This window comes from Prunus persica, chromosome G4, assembly GCF_000346465.2.
Source record: "Prunus persica cultivar Lovell chromosome G4, Prunus_persica_NCBIv2, whole genome shotgun sequence".
Classification (NCBI taxonomy): Eukaryota; Viridiplantae; Streptophyta; class Magnoliopsida; order Rosales; family Rosaceae; genus Prunus; species Prunus persica.
In genome coordinates, this window is record NC_034012.1 from 14,704,699 (window position 1) to 14,721,521 (window position 16,823).

The window sequence follows — 16,823 nt, forward strand, 5'->3', positions numbered from 1 at the left end:
ATTGCCCAGTTTGTGAATTGAAATTTGGCCGGTTTTCGGCCTCCGTGTTCGGCCACTTCCGGTCAGTTTTTGGGGTTAGTCCAAGAACAAAAGTGGTTCCAAATATGGTGTTATACCTAGGATAGGAGTTTGGAGCCTTGATTTTGAGATTTTCCGGTGATGCGTTATCACTTTGGACACCCATCGCTGCAGGCGCGTGCGGCGGCGCGTGGGCGAGTGTGGTGCAGTGACACTGTGTTCTGATGCGATCCTTAGGTCGTCACGAGCGCATAGGAATTCGCAGATCTCAATTTGGGTACCGTTTGAGTCTCGAACGGATTTTTCATATTGTGCGATTATCGGGTTCAATACTGTTGAGCCGTTGGATCGTAATCAATTTTAGATATGTTATTCCCGATAAGTTTAGAAACGTGTAGGATTCGACGGATTATGAATCGGCGTCCTGGATACTCCGAAATCGCGAACCCTAGGGCTAGGGTTGAGAAATTATGCGATTACAGGATTGTGATCAATCCGACCATCCGATTGACACCAATACCCTCGGGACATGTGTCCTAGATATATTAGACCTTCTAGTGGCATCTGGATCATATTGTGAGGTCATGGACCCGTGGGGTTCCAGATTGAATTTTTGGACTTTAGCGCTTTTTGAGTCCCAAGATACCGCTAAACTACCCCACGTGGAAGGAAAGCTGTTATGGGCATAGGGATCACTTTAAATTAACGCACGTACTTTTAGGAGCCGGGGGTAGAGTTTTTAATTTAATACTATCTTGTATTAATAGAATATTATGGTCATTGAATCAGGCACCCGGGCACCAGTTGACCCGCAAGAGGGACCTTCAAGAGGTCCAGCGAGCTCAGACTATCAGTGAGTGGACTCTTTGTTTTAATAAATGAATTTAAGCAATTCAGTTTCAGTTATCAGCTGTTTTATTCTGTTAAATATTTTATGTTGCATGCTGCCGAGTGACATTTCCGTTAAAGAATATAGAAACAGATATTCTTGTTCATTATCAGATAAATGGCAGCAGAATTTTAAAGGTTACAGAAAGTTAATTATTCAACAGATTTCCTTCAGAAACTTTATATTTTCTTAAATCACCTTGTACCCAGATATTAAATGTTGCCTTCGGATTGTATTTGTTGCCTTCGGTTTAGTCAGCATGCTTGACAGTTGCCCCACGAGTTCCTTGGTACTCGAACTCGTGTGGAGCGAGTAATGCAGATAAAGGTGGACTACGGTTCCCTGAATCCTGCGAGTTGCGGCTCGGACTGACTTCGTGTCATTGAGACCTGCGAGTATGTGTCACCCATGGTGATGCAAGGAATTGACGGAAGTAAGGGTACACCTAGGTGATACTTTAAACTGTTTTCAAATGTATATAATTAGCTACATGCATTGATTTCAGAAATAAAGAAAATAACTAGTTTGTATAACTGTTTTTACAGTGGAGTTAGTATGTTCATATGGTATTTTCTAAACTTTGTTTTTTGGGTCCACTCACCCTTTTTGTTGTTTTGCGCCCCCAGGCAGTAGACGTGCACAGGAATCCACCACCGGGCCACTTCCCATCTTCCGCGCCTTTCTTTGATGTAGGATTTGTATTTTGTACAAAGATTCACTCTTTTGTAAATTCTTAGTAGTCGCTCTGATGTTTTGCCCTAGACTGAGCTTTGAACTCTTGCATGTGTATATATATATGTATGCTGGCAGTTGGTTGTATATATATACTTGTTTTAACAGGTGTAAATGTTTTGGTATTGAGCCAGTTACAAGGGAAACTCTGCCGGTTTTTCGGTAGAAGTCAACCTTGTTATTTTTATCATGTTTTGTATAGAAGGGCAAATAGGTCTTTGTGCCGACATTCGCCAGGTGTCGGACACGCACAGGGTCTGGCTCGGATTTCAAAGTGGAATTTGGATCGGGTCCTGTCAGAAAGTGTGTTTAGTTACTTGTTTGGTAAAAACAAAGTTACTTTCATTTGCATTTGTACACTTATTAATTAAAGTTAATCGTTTTATTAGTCCCTAAATTTAGATTCGATTTGCATTTGAGTTTCTCAATTTCCAAAATCGTTCCCGTCGTCGTTTAACTTTACTTTCGTTAGGACAAATGGTCCTGTCGTCAATCTTGTTAATTTTTTTTTGTTAAAATAACAACGGCAAAATGGTATTTTTATATTAAAACAAACAATAATAAAAAATCATATCCTTAAAATACCAATAAAACAAAATCAATAAATAAATCATAAATAAAGTTTTGGGGGAGTAAAAATTGGGAGAGAGAGAAAAAGTTTAATTTTAATTTTTTAGTCTTTAAATTTTTTATTCATATTTTAATCAATTTAATACAAAAATATCATTTTACTCCTACATTTAACAGAATAGTTAACAAAATTGACAGCATGACCATTTGTCCTAACGAAACTGAAGTTGAAGGACCATAGGAATGATTTTGGAAATTGAGGGACTCAAATGCAAATCAGGTCTAAGTTCAGAAACTAATAAAATAATTAACCCTATTAATTAAGATTAAAATAAGAGTAAATTACACATACATCTCCTGGGATTTCTCTTGTTTTCACATAATCCCTTGAGGTTTTGAAAATTACATGACCACCCCCTTGAGATTTCCAAATCATTACATGTAACCCCTTGATAGAATTTAAGAAAGAAAAAAGTACATACTACTGTCTTATCTTTCAATATTCGTTATAAGCAGTTGGGCTAGAGAATCAGCCCACTCATCCTATTCCATGTCTGTTTACTTTTGTTTTATGGAGTATATGTAGGCCCAATACATGGCTTAGGGACGGCAATTTTCCTCGCGGGTAAGGGTCTTCGCGGGGATACGGCCCTAATGGGTCGGATATGAAGGAAAAAAAACGGGTATGACGATAGGTACGGGAAATTTTTTGGGTATGGTGTTCAGGGAGGGGCGAGGATGGTATTTTAATCCAAAACCGAACCCTCGCCATTTAGAATATATGTAATTTTTTGATGACATAAATATGTTATAGTATATATAAATATGCTATTAAAGTGATTGTATCGACTAAGTTTTATATTTCCTATTATTATATTATATATTTATATAATTTATACAAATCTTAAGCCACACTACTTATTTATTTAGTTAACTTCCGGTCTATATGTAAACATTCTTATATTGTCTTATAAGTATATTATATATATATCTTGCCTTAGTACAAAAAAAATTTCTTCAACAAAGTAGTTTTATATTGTTTTTTTCTTCCGTAATGGGACGGGTCGGGGAATTCATTCCCCAACGAAGGTGGGGATGGGAAATCCCCGATATAAATGATAGGACTTGCCCCAAATTCCTCGAAATCTGTGACAAGCGCTGTAATTTTTCCGACATCAAACCGATGCCAGGCCCACTTACTAACATCCTCTTCTCCGAAAACAAAGGAAAAGAGGCTCGAAACTTTCTACTGACATTTCGGCAGAGACTCCCTTGAAAAACGGACTTTTTCCAAAATTTCAACCTGTCGAAATACAGTAATAATAGTCCAACTGGCAGCATGCACAATGTAAAAGCACACAGTTTACCGAATAGTCCTCCAGCCTTAAATCCAACCCTACATGGGCGATAACAGAGCAATTCTAAGGAAGACTTTAGTTACAACCAAAATGAAGTTCAATGGAAATTAAATAAATAGAAATGCCCTACAAAAGTTCAGGGCGCGAAAGTACAATTCTTGGTTCGGTTGCTCGGATTAGATCAAGCTACTACCTAAGGGCTCAAAACAGAAAATCGTGAAAGAATTAAAACAAAGTTTCCACATACTTGCCCCACTGTTTGTAAAACGATGCCAAAGCATGCAATTAAAATCATTTATGTACAATCATAAGCAATTCTAAAGACTCAGGCCAGAATCAATCATCAATCCAAACGGGTTTCAGACCCGTCATAACCACAAACACATTTTAACCACAACCATTCAGTAAAACTGAAATATAATCAACCATTTAATCTCACCTCGACTGGGCTTCAAGCCAACCGACATATTCAAAACCAAACTCAACAAAAGTAATAGTTTAATTCGTGGCTGCACCTAGGTGAAACCCCGGGCTACCTACGTACCCTTTAGTGAGAGATCAAGCCACACGTACTTCTTATGACAAAAAGAATCACAATTTAGAAACATACAGATATTGTCCAAGTAAAACCCACAATTAAATTTAGATTCATTCTCAACTTCAATTCCCACAAGGCATATAACTAAATATTTAAAAAACAATCCAACTGGGGGATTGTTTGACTAGACCACATGGAAGATTCCTTAATAACCATATGGCTAGGGAACGAGTCGTCCAATCGGGGGACTACCGATCTACAACACACATGCTTGAAAATCTAACGCCATGTATGGCCAATCTAAGTCCTATGCGCGCAGATTGTTTGTCAAGGCCTATGGCACACCTGACCAAAGATGCCTAGATCTTTACCACATGTCGAAAAATTTAACACCACGTGCGGTAAAGTGATAGTAACTAAGGGAGCCCACATGCCAGAAAATGGATGAGTTGTCCAACCAGGGGACTACCGCTCTACAACACACATGCCGAAAAATCCAATGCCACGTGTGGCCAAACCAAACCATGTCCTACACGCGCAGACTATCCCGCCAAGAGCCTATGGCACACGTTACCAAAGTTGCCCAGACCATTACCACACACTGGAAAATCCAAAGCCACGTGTGGTAAAGTAACAATAACTAGTATCCAAGTGACCAGACACGCAGGAAATCCAACGCCACGTGTGGGTAAAGTAACCAATATCAAATGTGTCCGGATTCTTTACCACACGTCAGAAAATCCAACCCTCGTGTGGGTAAAGTAACCATAATCGATATTCAAGTGAGCCCACATGCAGGAAAATTCAACGCCACGTGTGAATAAAGTAATCAGGGAAGGTATGTATGATGGTGAGATTCACAACCCATATATATATAAAATATAAAAAATAATATACCCTCCCCTTAATTCAATTTTTCCAAATTCTCAATATTCCAATGTACCCAAAATAGTTATTCAAAGTATAGAAAATAGACTCTCACAAGCATAAATTCCATAAAGACCCAAAATATTTATAGTCTCAATAATCCAAATAATCCGAAGTATATAAATATGCAAGACAATCCATAAAACACTTTCATAAACTAATATATATATATATATATAAAATAAAAAAATGATATTCTCGAATTCCAATTTCCAATTATCCAATTTCCATATATATATATAATAGTAATGACAATAATAATACTAACAGTAGTAATCCTTGGAAATCCCATAATCATATCTTCCATAACTCAAAATATTGTAGTATGGACAACAAACTCTCAAAAGCATATAATCCAAACCCCACACATTCATAACCTCAAACCAAAATATTAAATACCAACTGATTCGGCGTCCACAATTATAATTGAATTCCAGATTCACACAGGATTTATCGTCATTCAACATCAAATCATGCATCACTTCACACCATCCCCAAAGCTTCATTTATATCAATATAACAGCCAATAACCACAATTAAACAATATTATAATCTCAAAATTAAAGCACTATAAACATACCTTTCAAATATTCAGAGAGTAATACACACTAAATCAAAAGTCCAAACACTACCAAAACTCGCTATACGGCCTCAACCGCTCATATAAAATCAAACCTTAGTTTCTAGGACTTGGACCCTCCACCTTAGAGAAAACCTAAGGCTATTCTAGTACTTTTCAAAGGATGGGACGGTCTTAAAAGACCCGTGGTCAAAGGTTTGGTCAAACTTTCCATTTTTGGTCAACAGGGCCTGTGGGGCCCACGACCTCCGAATTCAAATCCGAAAGTTCCTAGAGGTCCAACAAGGTCTATTGAACACGTCCTAAAAGTTTGTTCTCGATCGAGTAGTCGGATTTAAACCAATCACACTATCGGAGGGCAATCACTTCACCTAACCGTAGACTCAAAGATTCGGAGTATCCAGGACTCCAATTCTCAATCTGCGAATTTCTAAACGATCCCAGAGGCACAAGGATGACATATTTGAAGTTGGAACCGATCCCACGGTTCGAACCTATCGAACCCGAATATCGCTTAAGAGGCGTAAATTCGTTCGATTGTCATACGATAACCAAATTTGAATCCGAGCATACCGTCCCGCTCGAAACGACATGCGGAACATTTTAGACCACAATAGGCCACTACACTATGGCCCACGTGCCGCCACATGGGTCGGCAGTGCTTGAATGGCTTGGGAAAATTCCGGCGACAGAAAATTCTCGAAACACCCTACAATACCTATACCTATACCAATAGCAATACATTCATACTAACAAGGGAAACACTTTTTGTTCTTGGACCGTGGCCAAAACGTGACCGGAGCTAGATGAAATCAAGGCCAAACCGCTAGCCTAATATGGGTATGTGGAACGATCTGTAAAACCTCAAAATTGATCTACAATACCTACATAAACAGATAGATCATGAAGAGTAGATGAAGTTTCGTACCTCACTTAATGAAAATGGCGGTCAGAGTCGCCGGAAACTTCGAAAATTCCCAAACTTCCAGCCCTTCTAGTTTAATTTCTTTGGGTGTTTGAGTTGGGAAAATGGGTGGGTTAGATAGAGGACGTTGATATGAAACTTTTGCAACCAATTTCGCCTAAATCGAACACCGGACGACCACAAAATTGCTGTCGAAAATTTGCTGATGCGCGCATAGGAGAGAGAGAGAGAGAGAGAGAGAGAGAGAGAAAAAAGAAAGGCGCAAGGGGAAAGAGAGAAGCGAGGTGATCTGTTTTTAAAATACAACTTCGAAAAATTTACGGTTGACCACAACTTCTTCGTTAAAACTCCTATTTGATCTCACTACGTGTCTACGAACTCGTGAGAGTGAGCTCTACGCAACAATGCCATTCATTTCCCCAAAATCCTTTTGGATTAAAAAGTGACTAAAGTACCCATATTCCCAAGGGCAATATTGTAATTTCACAAAAGAATTAAATTGGATTAAATCAATTAAATTGGGTCAGGGATGTTACAATAAATATTGCGGGTATGAAGGCAAGGACAGGGGGGAAAAGTTTAACGGGGATGGAGATGGGAATGGCATACCCACTCCCGATTGGACCCATTGCCATACATCTTTCCATGCAGGCCCCACCCATAGAATACGCAAGTTCGGCGATGGCATAGGGCCCAAAAAATAGGGCCTCCTATAAAACCTTTTAGCCCAAGAATTATAGTAGCAAAAACGGCATTTTTATTTGTGTAATTCATACTTTTTGGAATTTATTCTGAAATGTTTTAGGCATTTTTCTTTATTTTTAATATATCGAGTCTCTTTTACGTAAATTAACCAACTTAGCACCTAAACTGAGAATTTTTTTTGTTTATTCAGAATGAGATAAGCGTCAAACATAATAGGCCACAACTTTTATTTCTGAGAACCTTCAAAATCAATTAACCAACCCTGTTGGCAAGTCCATCATAGGTGCCTTCTTGTGCGTTCAAGTGACATCATTTTCACCTAGCAAGTATGTGTGTGTCTTTCTTTTCTTTCTTTTTTTTCTTTTTTTATTCTTTTTTTTAAAATAATGTATGGAAAAAGGATCTAATATATGTAATAAGGTGTGCGTTGTCTTTCTGAGTCTTGGTACAAGTGTTAATTTGTCTTTGTTTGTACCCAGCTCGCCCACACTTGTAATTATCTCATTCAACCTAAATATGTCTTCCCACAAGATTCACATATATCTCATTTGATTTAGCTGTTTGAATTGAATGGTTTCAAACTCAAAAAGTCTACACGTCATTGAAAGTGGGACTCTTCACCTTTGATTTGATTCCCTTTTGCTCCTTATTATCCAACGGTTGTCCTCACGTCATGCTTTTGTATCAATGATGTCAGTAAACCAAGGTTGTTATACTTATTTTCCTAATTATTTGAAAATTGTGGCTTAATCACATGATAAATGCAGTCCACTATATGATGAGGCAATATGAGAACAAATTAGATGAAAGTACCTAATTTGCAATTGCAAGTAATTAATCTTGGGAGGTCATGTGTTTGAGATCAATGAAACATTTTCCTTGTCCGGATGGGCCCTTTTCTTGTTTTCCTTGTCTGTTTTTTCTTCTTTGTCCATTCTCCAAACAACATAGCTTTTTCTACGAAAACGGGATTGGAAAGAAGCATATGCATGCAACCTTTTCTTTTGCCAACATTCTTTTCAAACGCTAGCACAACGTCATGTTTATTTATGTTAGGAATTCATTGTTTATGGGAATTTAATTTGAAAATATGGAAAATTACATTTTAAAAATAAGAGAAACTAATTGAAATCCTTTTATTATATTATAGGTGGGTGCACAACAGAACTTCTCTTGTACATGGTGACCTACAGAGATCAACTAATTTTTCGCCTAGTGATATTTATATTCGCTTTATTGGAGTATGACACAAGTACTCGGTTCGCATGAATACAAATTCAATACATATTTATTGTTACCCTGATCACTACTCGTGGTTTTATAAATGAAGGAAACAAAAAAATTTGTTAAAAAAAAATTGAACTTAAATTAAAATGCCATTTGTAGAGGATTTTAAAAAAATGAAACATACTTCCAATTCTGTGATCATAATTCACAAACCTAATGTATATGCCTCAACTTCAAATGAAAAGACAGAACCATTGCGTAGGAAGGTTCCATAATGGGAAGACAAAATATCTTGCCATTGCTTTTTGCGAACCAACTTCGGATTTTGTTCCCAGAAATTGCGTGCCCCCACACAACATCTCTAAGCATGCATAAGCATGACCCATGCATTCCATAAGCCGTGGCACTCATGAAACTAACAGCTAGGATCCTCAATCAAACCCACGACATCATCAAAACGTCATGCTGATGTCATACACTAAGATACATAATAAAGTCCCTGGAGCTCAAGCAAACCTGTCCCATTGGGTCTTATTGGCTGTCAACAAAATTCACTTTGACCTTCCAAAAACATACCGACTTTTTTCTCTCTCTAAATTCTCTCTCTCTCTTTGCTATATATACACCTACAGATATATCTCAATTTCCCTCACATTAATTTGAACCAGTTTTCAAACCAGAGTTTTTTAAGACTTATAACAGAGAATATGCCTGAGAGAGAAGTTGTCAAAAAACCTCGTCTTGTGGTGAGGAAGTTCTTGGCTAGGCCTCAACATGAAGGAGTTGGGGCAGTTGTTAGAAGGAGCATTGGGAGGTAAGTTGATCAGTGAGTTCATGACAGATAGACCAGAAAAGTTCTTGGTTTTCATTCAAGACCAGAAAAGTTCTTGTTTTTCATTCAAATGAAGGGAAAGATTGGGGAATTTGAGATGTTTGAATCAATGGGTTGTTGCATTTTTGTGCAGGTTTGAGCTGAAATACTTTGATCCTTTTCTTGTTCTGGATGAGTTCTCAGGTGGGCAGCTCTGTTTTTCCCTGTTTCTTTATTGTATGTAAATGTAATAGATGTGTTTGTTTATAGCTATTTTCTAATATTTTATTTTGCAATTGCAGTTTCTGCTCCTGCTGGGTTTCCTGATCATCCACACAGAGGTCTTCATCACCGTCCTTGTAATTAGCTATGCTCATTGAGATTAATACTGGGTTGAATTCTAAATATTTTTTTTTTCTTTCTTTCTTAAATTACAGGGTTTGAGACAGTGACCTACATGTTGCAGGTATAAAGTCTTTATAATTATTTCTTTGCTGTTTAAGTTACCTTTCCAGCTAATCTGTTTCTTGTAAATTAATTACCTGAAAACTTCCTCAGTGGACTAAGACATAATAATACCTTCTTCTTTTTTCCTTTTGTAATTAAAAAAATGAACCACCTGGAAACCAAAGTCTCCCTCATCTAACTGTTCTATGTGACTTTTTTTAAATAAACATGTTCAATGTGACTTAGTACATAATTAATCAGTCAAATTGTTATGCATTTTTTATTTTTTTCAATGGAAGGGAATCAAACCTTTAATCTAGCACGTAACGTTTTAATTTCAATGAAAAATAATACAAAATTCAAATAGCGTTCACTGCATGACGGGCAAGGTCAGCCTTCCAGACCTTGGTTTTTTTTTTTCTTTTTGGTTACTATTTTCTTTGATGTGAACTGTATATGGGTAGGGTTTGATTAATGAAGGCTATTTGTATGATAAATAGACTTACGTTAGTTTAATGAAATTGGTTTTGGGTGATCAGGGAGCTGTCACACATGAAGACTTTGAAGGGCACAAAGGGACAATAGGAGCCGGTGACTTACAATGGATGACCGCAGGAAGAGGTATTGTTCATTCAGAAATGCCTGCGGCCCAGGGAACCCAAAAGGGTTTGCAGTTGTGGATAAACCTCTCCTCCAAACATAAAATGTATGTATATTCTTCATGTATTTTTATTGACCATGGTCCATGGATATGTATGAAGGGTGTGAGTCGACTTTATGACATATACTTGTGACATATACTTGATGTCATCTAGGGTTCATTATAAAGCCTATACTAATTTGAAACATAAATAGGAAAACATTCTTTTGCGAGACAGTTTAGCAACATAAAATGCTTATGTTACGAGTTGTGAATTTAGACTATTTGATTGAGTAAGTTTTTATCGGAATATGTAGTGTAGATTCGCAACATGCAGCGTGAATATCTTACACTACTAATCTGATAAGAGAATATTACCCGAATATTGATATGGAATATTTGTATCATTGGTAATGATGGGATATAATCCTTTTCAAAAAGTGCTTTTGAATGCAGCGCACATTCTGTGTGTGCAGGCCAGCCTGAAATATCTGAGCCATACTAAAAATCTATGGGCATTTTACCCTCATATTCCGTGGTCATCAAGAAATCTTCTGTTCCGTGATGATACATCATTTGCTAGTGCTGGTATAGCTTTCAACTTTTGGAAACTTAGGATAAGTTTTGACAAATGGAGCTAAGACTTTTATAGTGGTTGATCAGCTTTTATTTCACACCATCATTTTTGCTTTTAACTCATTAAAAAAGTGACAGAAGTCCTTGTCACAATCAAATATTATTCTTCGAATTAGGTAGCTTTTTTTCTTTCTAATCTATAATCATTATGTAAATTTTTTTAACACAGGATTGAGCCAAAGTACCAAGAAATGCTGAGCAAGGACATTAAAGAGGCTGCAAAAGATGGGGTGAAAGTTAGGGTAATAGCTGGAGAGGCCTTGGGAACAAAGTCACCAATTTACACAAGGACCCCAACCATGTACTTGGACTTCACTCTGAAATCAGGGGCTATTTTGCAACAGCCAATACAAATATCATGGAATGCATTTGTGTATGTGTTGGAGGGTGAGGGTATTTTTGGAAGTCCAAAATCTTTGCCAGTGACAGCCCACCATCTTCTTCTTCTTGGATCTGGGGATGGCTTGGAGGCATGGAACAAATCTTCCAAGCCCCTTAGATTTATCTTAATTGGAGGTGAACCTCTGGGTGAGCCAATAACACAATATGGGCCATTTGTGATGAACACACAAGAAGAGATTGACCAAACCATTGATGATTTTGACAATTGTGTCAATGGATTTGAGAAGGCAAGACATTGGAGTTCTGGAGATGCACTTAGCCTTGATTTTTAGATCTTTTGTTATTTGATAATTTATTGGTTGATTTTGGAAGATGTGGAAATAAAAGTAGTTAATTGATTAATCAATTTGTCTACATCAAAAGTTATGATTTGGATAAAGAACCACAAGCAGTGTACATTTCTATTAAATTGACTGTACAATATACATATATACACACCTTTTTATCATACAAACTGGGTTTGATAATGACAAATAATATAGAACAAACATATAGATCCAAGAGATAATAAAGATGATGATCATTGTGAAGACAAAGTGCTTAAAATATTATGTGAAATGATAGAATGAGTACTGATGTTTTATCAACCTATATTCCTAAACAAATGCTTATATTGTTAAATCATCATCACTTCAACTAACATAAAACAATTTTCAAGATGAAATATGTTTATGCTCAATTTATTTAGTACTAGTGGTTTTTCTTAATACGTAAAGTATTTGATAAGTCCATAAATTTACACATTTATGTACTCTTTATGTTTAGGTTTTTTAGGAGAATTGAATTTTAAAAGGACTTATTACTTTATTTTCTCAATTTTCAGCTTTCAGGAGCAGTTAATTGATTTTCAATGAAAATACAAGTTTTTGGTTGATTTTTTGTACAAGACCAGTTGAAGATGAAAGCTGATATCTTAAGGATGATTGTGGAATTTTTATAGAATTTTCAAAGTAGCCAATGAGAGCAGTCTTTGAAGTTAAGTCAGCACAAGGTGCAATCCCGTCAAAACTGTGGTGCTGTGGAAGAATGATTATTTGAATATTTTCCTGATTTTTTCTCAAGACGTGCAATATATGGTTGGAATATAAGACAAAGATATACAATTTAAATATTTTTCCTGAATGATCCTGAAGGAGGAATTACCTCAAACGTGCCTAAAAAAACTAATCTACTTTCCCAGTCAAAGAAGGATTCTAAGTCAAGACTTTCCTAGTTTTATGTTTTTACCTATTCTTTAAGGATTGGGACGTCCTAAGTTATTTTTAGAGAACTTTTAGAACCCTAGGACATGATATAAGGAGGTGGAAATTTCAGAGAAAGGGGTTACGCTTTGAGGAGAAGAAAATCAACCCTAAAGTGCAATATCTTCAATTTTTGTGGATTCTATTCTTTTTCCATGTCTTTTCTTTTGATGTTACTCATAACTATGTGTAACTAAACACTTTCTTTTGATTGAAAGTTTTTTTTGTTAAAACAAAATCCATTAGGCTTCACATGTACTAGTTGATTAAAACCAAGAGATCGAAATCTCCTTTCCAAAATATCAGTTAATTGTCTTGCTTCCAAAAAAACAAAATATATGAAATTTATACAGTCCATGTAAATGCTTAACATAGTTCTAAAAGATCCTATTACAACTACGACAGTTCCATACTAGAAACTTCATCCTTCATTAACAGAGAAAGAAGACCCATCAGGGCTATGAAATTATTCCAGAGTGCCATCAGCCTTAGAATACACAGCATCAACAAAAACATTTCCTGGATTAGTTCTATATTCATTTGTATTCACAGAAAACGCTGATACATCACTTTACAAGTACGGAAGGGAGTAGTTGCGGCCATGCCCATGCTAATCCGCAATGCTGCGAGTGGTGCAACAGTTCCAAATCAATCACCCAAATACTAAATTCATAAGCCCAAATTAGGAATCAAACCATTTTTCCTCATTCACTTCATGTTCACCCAATTGAGGAATCATAATGGCCATGACGATCCGCATTACTGCAAGAAGAGAAACCCAAAAGTTCAACTACACACATGATATGCATCTAACCCATGCTAAAAGTGTTTGAATTTTAGTACCATTTCAATGCTTACATGATTGATTAATGTCGCCTATTATTAACCATTTTCGGAGTAAAAAATAGTATGATATTGTCTGCAGAAAGATTTAGCCAATATCATCTCTAGAGGATCACACATTTCCTTTTTCTTTTTTTATTCTTTTTCTTTTTTCAGTATTTTGTAGGGAAAATTTACCTCGACGGTTTTCAAACCACAAAATCAAGTTCTAATAAATATTCTAAATAAACACAAAAAATTATAATTAATTCCCTAAATAAAACATAAGGTTTGTAATCTGTGGTTCACATTCTGGTCACTTACTTAAATTATAATTACATGCAGGGCATCTTGGACCCTAGACATTCTTTGGACATATACATGCCTTGACAAGAAATGTGAGATATGGAAATATGAGGTTAAGGATACGATCTTCGATTTCCATGCCATGTGCCTCACCGGCTATGGAAAAATAGAGGGCAACAAAGATTTTTCGAGAGCTCAAAATTCTTAGGAAGAAGGCTAAGGAGAGAAAGGGTTCGTTAGGATATTGAAGGGTGTCAATGTCTTGGGCATTGATGCTAAATTAATTTCTAATAGATATTCCAAATAAACACAAAAAATGATAATTAATTTCCTAAATAAAACATAAGGTTCGTAAAAAAATGATGATGGGACTCTTTTTCAACAACCTTTTCCTCATGTTCTATGATTCTCATTCTGGTCACTCTCTCAAATTCTAATTAGATGCAAGCAGGTTCGGCCCTGACATTTTGGTGGTCCTAGGGCCAAACATTAAATGAGGTCCTTAATAAATAAGAAAAGAAAAATTGTTCATGCCTTTTTTTTTTTTACTTAAATAGAATAATTTCACGTAGAATGCTAACAACCTTCTCTACATATGTCATTCTTTTTCACTAAAAATAATATTTTTAATTATATAAAAATATTATGTATGTCCAAATTTACCTTTGGCAGAAACTAAAGAGTCAAAACTCCTTAGTTTTCCACTTTCTTGCTGGTGCACTGCCATTTTTTGTTCATTTAATTCTTGCATCACCTAATTCTTCATGAACTTAGTAAATCTTCCAAACCATGCCATGGAAAATTGTTTTCACCCATATAATGACTTTCTGAGCTTGCAAACTTGATTTTTCTTGTCGTGAGCTAAATTACATCTTGGTGGTAAATCCATGTATACCTCTTCTTCCAATTCATCATGTAAGAAGACATTTTTAACATTGAACTGATGTAGTGGCCAATCTAAATTTGCTGCTAGAGACAGTAGGACTCTAATAATGTTGATCTTGGCTACTAAGGCAAAGGTCTCCTGTTAATCCACCACATACCTCTATGTATACCCCTTCGCCACCAATCTGGCTTTATATCTTTCAATGGATCCATCTGCTTTGAGTTTCACAATATAGATTCATCTGCATCCCACCATCTTCTTTCTGTGAGGTAAAGGCATGAGCTCCCTTGTGGCATTCTTCTGGAGAGCTCGCATTTCTTCGTTCATGGCTTCTTTCCATTTTGAGTCTTCTAGTGCTTCATTTACACCAGATATATCGGCCAACTGTTTCACAAACTGTACATGTGACTCTGATAATCTGCTTAGAGATATATAATTATTAATGGGGTATTTTCCTTTAGCTTTAAGATTTGCTTTGTACTGTAATCGATCTTTACCACGGTTCTTCCTTTATGGAAGTTGATATATAAGGGTATATGTATCCTTTATGCTTTTTTGAAATCAAATCATCATGATAAATTTCATTAGTATTATCAGTTTCAGGTAGAGATGTTACCTGAATGACATCATCAGGAGGTGATTGGTATGGTTCTAGAGTTGAAGACAGGTCCGAAGCAGGCAAAATATCATAAAACGGATCAACTGTCTCCTTCTAATTGTGGCAACAGGGAGGCGACATGTCGTGTGGCTCTGGCGACCGGTCGTTTCTTGCCAGAGACACAAGGTGTAAACAACCCGAGGGAGGCGACTTGCTATTTTTGGGGGACGACTGGTTGTTTGGAGGCAGAGACTCCTCCTGTGCACGGATAAAGAGAGGCGACCGGTTGCTTAATCTAGAAAAGTTGGGGTGTTTGGCTCTAGATTCTCCTCATTTGCTTTTGAAAAATATATGTCGTGTTCTCAGAACACTACATCCATGGAGGTATATACCTTTTGACTTGAAGGGTGATAATATTAGTAGCCTTTCTGATGAGGGACATAGCCAATAAAAATACACTTTTCTGCACGGGGATTCAATTTATTTCGTTGGTGATCATGTAAGTGTACGAATACAATACAGCTGAAAATTCGTGATTTAAGGTTTAGGGTGAGAGGTATTGAATTAAATCCGTTTTATAGGGACAAAATCTTAAAACATTTTTGGTCAATGAGAGGGAAATTTTTGTCATATTGATCTTATGGTGTGTTTACTAGTCATGAATTGAATTTCATGTACGGGAGATTCCTGCGTTTACTTCACATCAAGTAATTGAAAAGTAAGTGGGGTCCATACAAAATTAGGAATTGAATTCGTGATTTTTGAAGAATTCAATTCTTGGGTGGGAGGTGGTATTCTAATTCCTATAGAACTAACCTATTAGGAATTCATATTTTTTACCCATCCTCACACAATTCTTAAAATTCCAAATTTGTCATCTACTCTAACCTAACAGTAAGGACATTTTAATAATTAGTACCACTCCTATCATAATTCCACATGATTTAGTAAACAACTTCAATAGGAATTTGGAATCTAACTCCCCTTAATCCATATGGTTTAGTAAACAACTTCAATAGGAATCCATAATCTAATTCTCCTCAATTTAATTCATCATCAATCCAATTTTCTCCTAATCCAACTACGGATTAGTAAACATACCATTAGTGAAATGGCGGCACAAAAGCAATTAGGCTGGACCTGAACCAAAAGAAATTTTTTTTTTTTTTTTATTGGGTCTGAGGACCAAAAGGTTTAGAAGCAAAATTTGCTAAAGAAGATGACTCTAAACAAGCACACAGCTAAACAAATGAAAACATATTTGCTAAAATAGGAAACCTAGTATGAGAATATTTGTTTGTGAGAATTTTTTGTGTATTCTTCTCCTTGTAAGAGGTCATATTTATAATACAACGGAACTTTAATAGGCAAGTAAATAATAAATTCATATTTCTATTTACTGTAGGAAATCAGGAATTAAAGTAAATCAACTATAATTATAATGAGAATCCTTGGTGTGTAAGGAAATAAAGTCAATGGTCCATAAGTCACGCCAACACTCCCCCTCACGTTGATGCATAGATGTCGCCAATGCCCAACTAGTCCAGTGAATTGTGGAACGCTTT

The 16,823-nt window shown here is 36.3% G+C and overlaps 1 protein-coding gene across 1 annotated transcript; it reads left to right on the forward strand.

Moving 5' to 3' along the window:
- LOC18781479 (pirin-like protein) lies at nt 9,037-11,853 on the forward strand. The gene is made up of 6 exons (XM_007211641.2): nt 9,037-9,283; nt 9,435-9,484; nt 9,583-9,621; nt 9,718-9,746; nt 10,267-10,433; nt 11,173-11,853. Exons 1-6 carry the CDS (start codon nt 9,177-9,179, stop codon nt 11,675-11,677), a joined length of 897 nt encoding a protein of 298 aa, XP_007211703.1. The 5' UTR covers nt 9,037-9,176; the 3' UTR covers nt 11,678-11,853.

Coding starts and splice junctions, on each gene's coding strand:
- LOC18781479 (XM_007211641.2), top strand. CDS start 9,177: ATGCCTGAGAGAGAAGTTGTCAAAAAACCTCGTCTTGTGGTGAGGAAG. Junction 9,284..9,434: donor GTTAGAAGGAGCATTGGGAG/GTAAGTTGATCA, acceptor ATTTTTGTGCAG/GTTTGAGCTGAAATACTTTG. Junction 10,434..11,172: donor CTCTCCTCCAAACATAAAAT/GTATGTATATTC, acceptor TTTTTAACACAG/GATTGAGCCAAAGTACCAAG.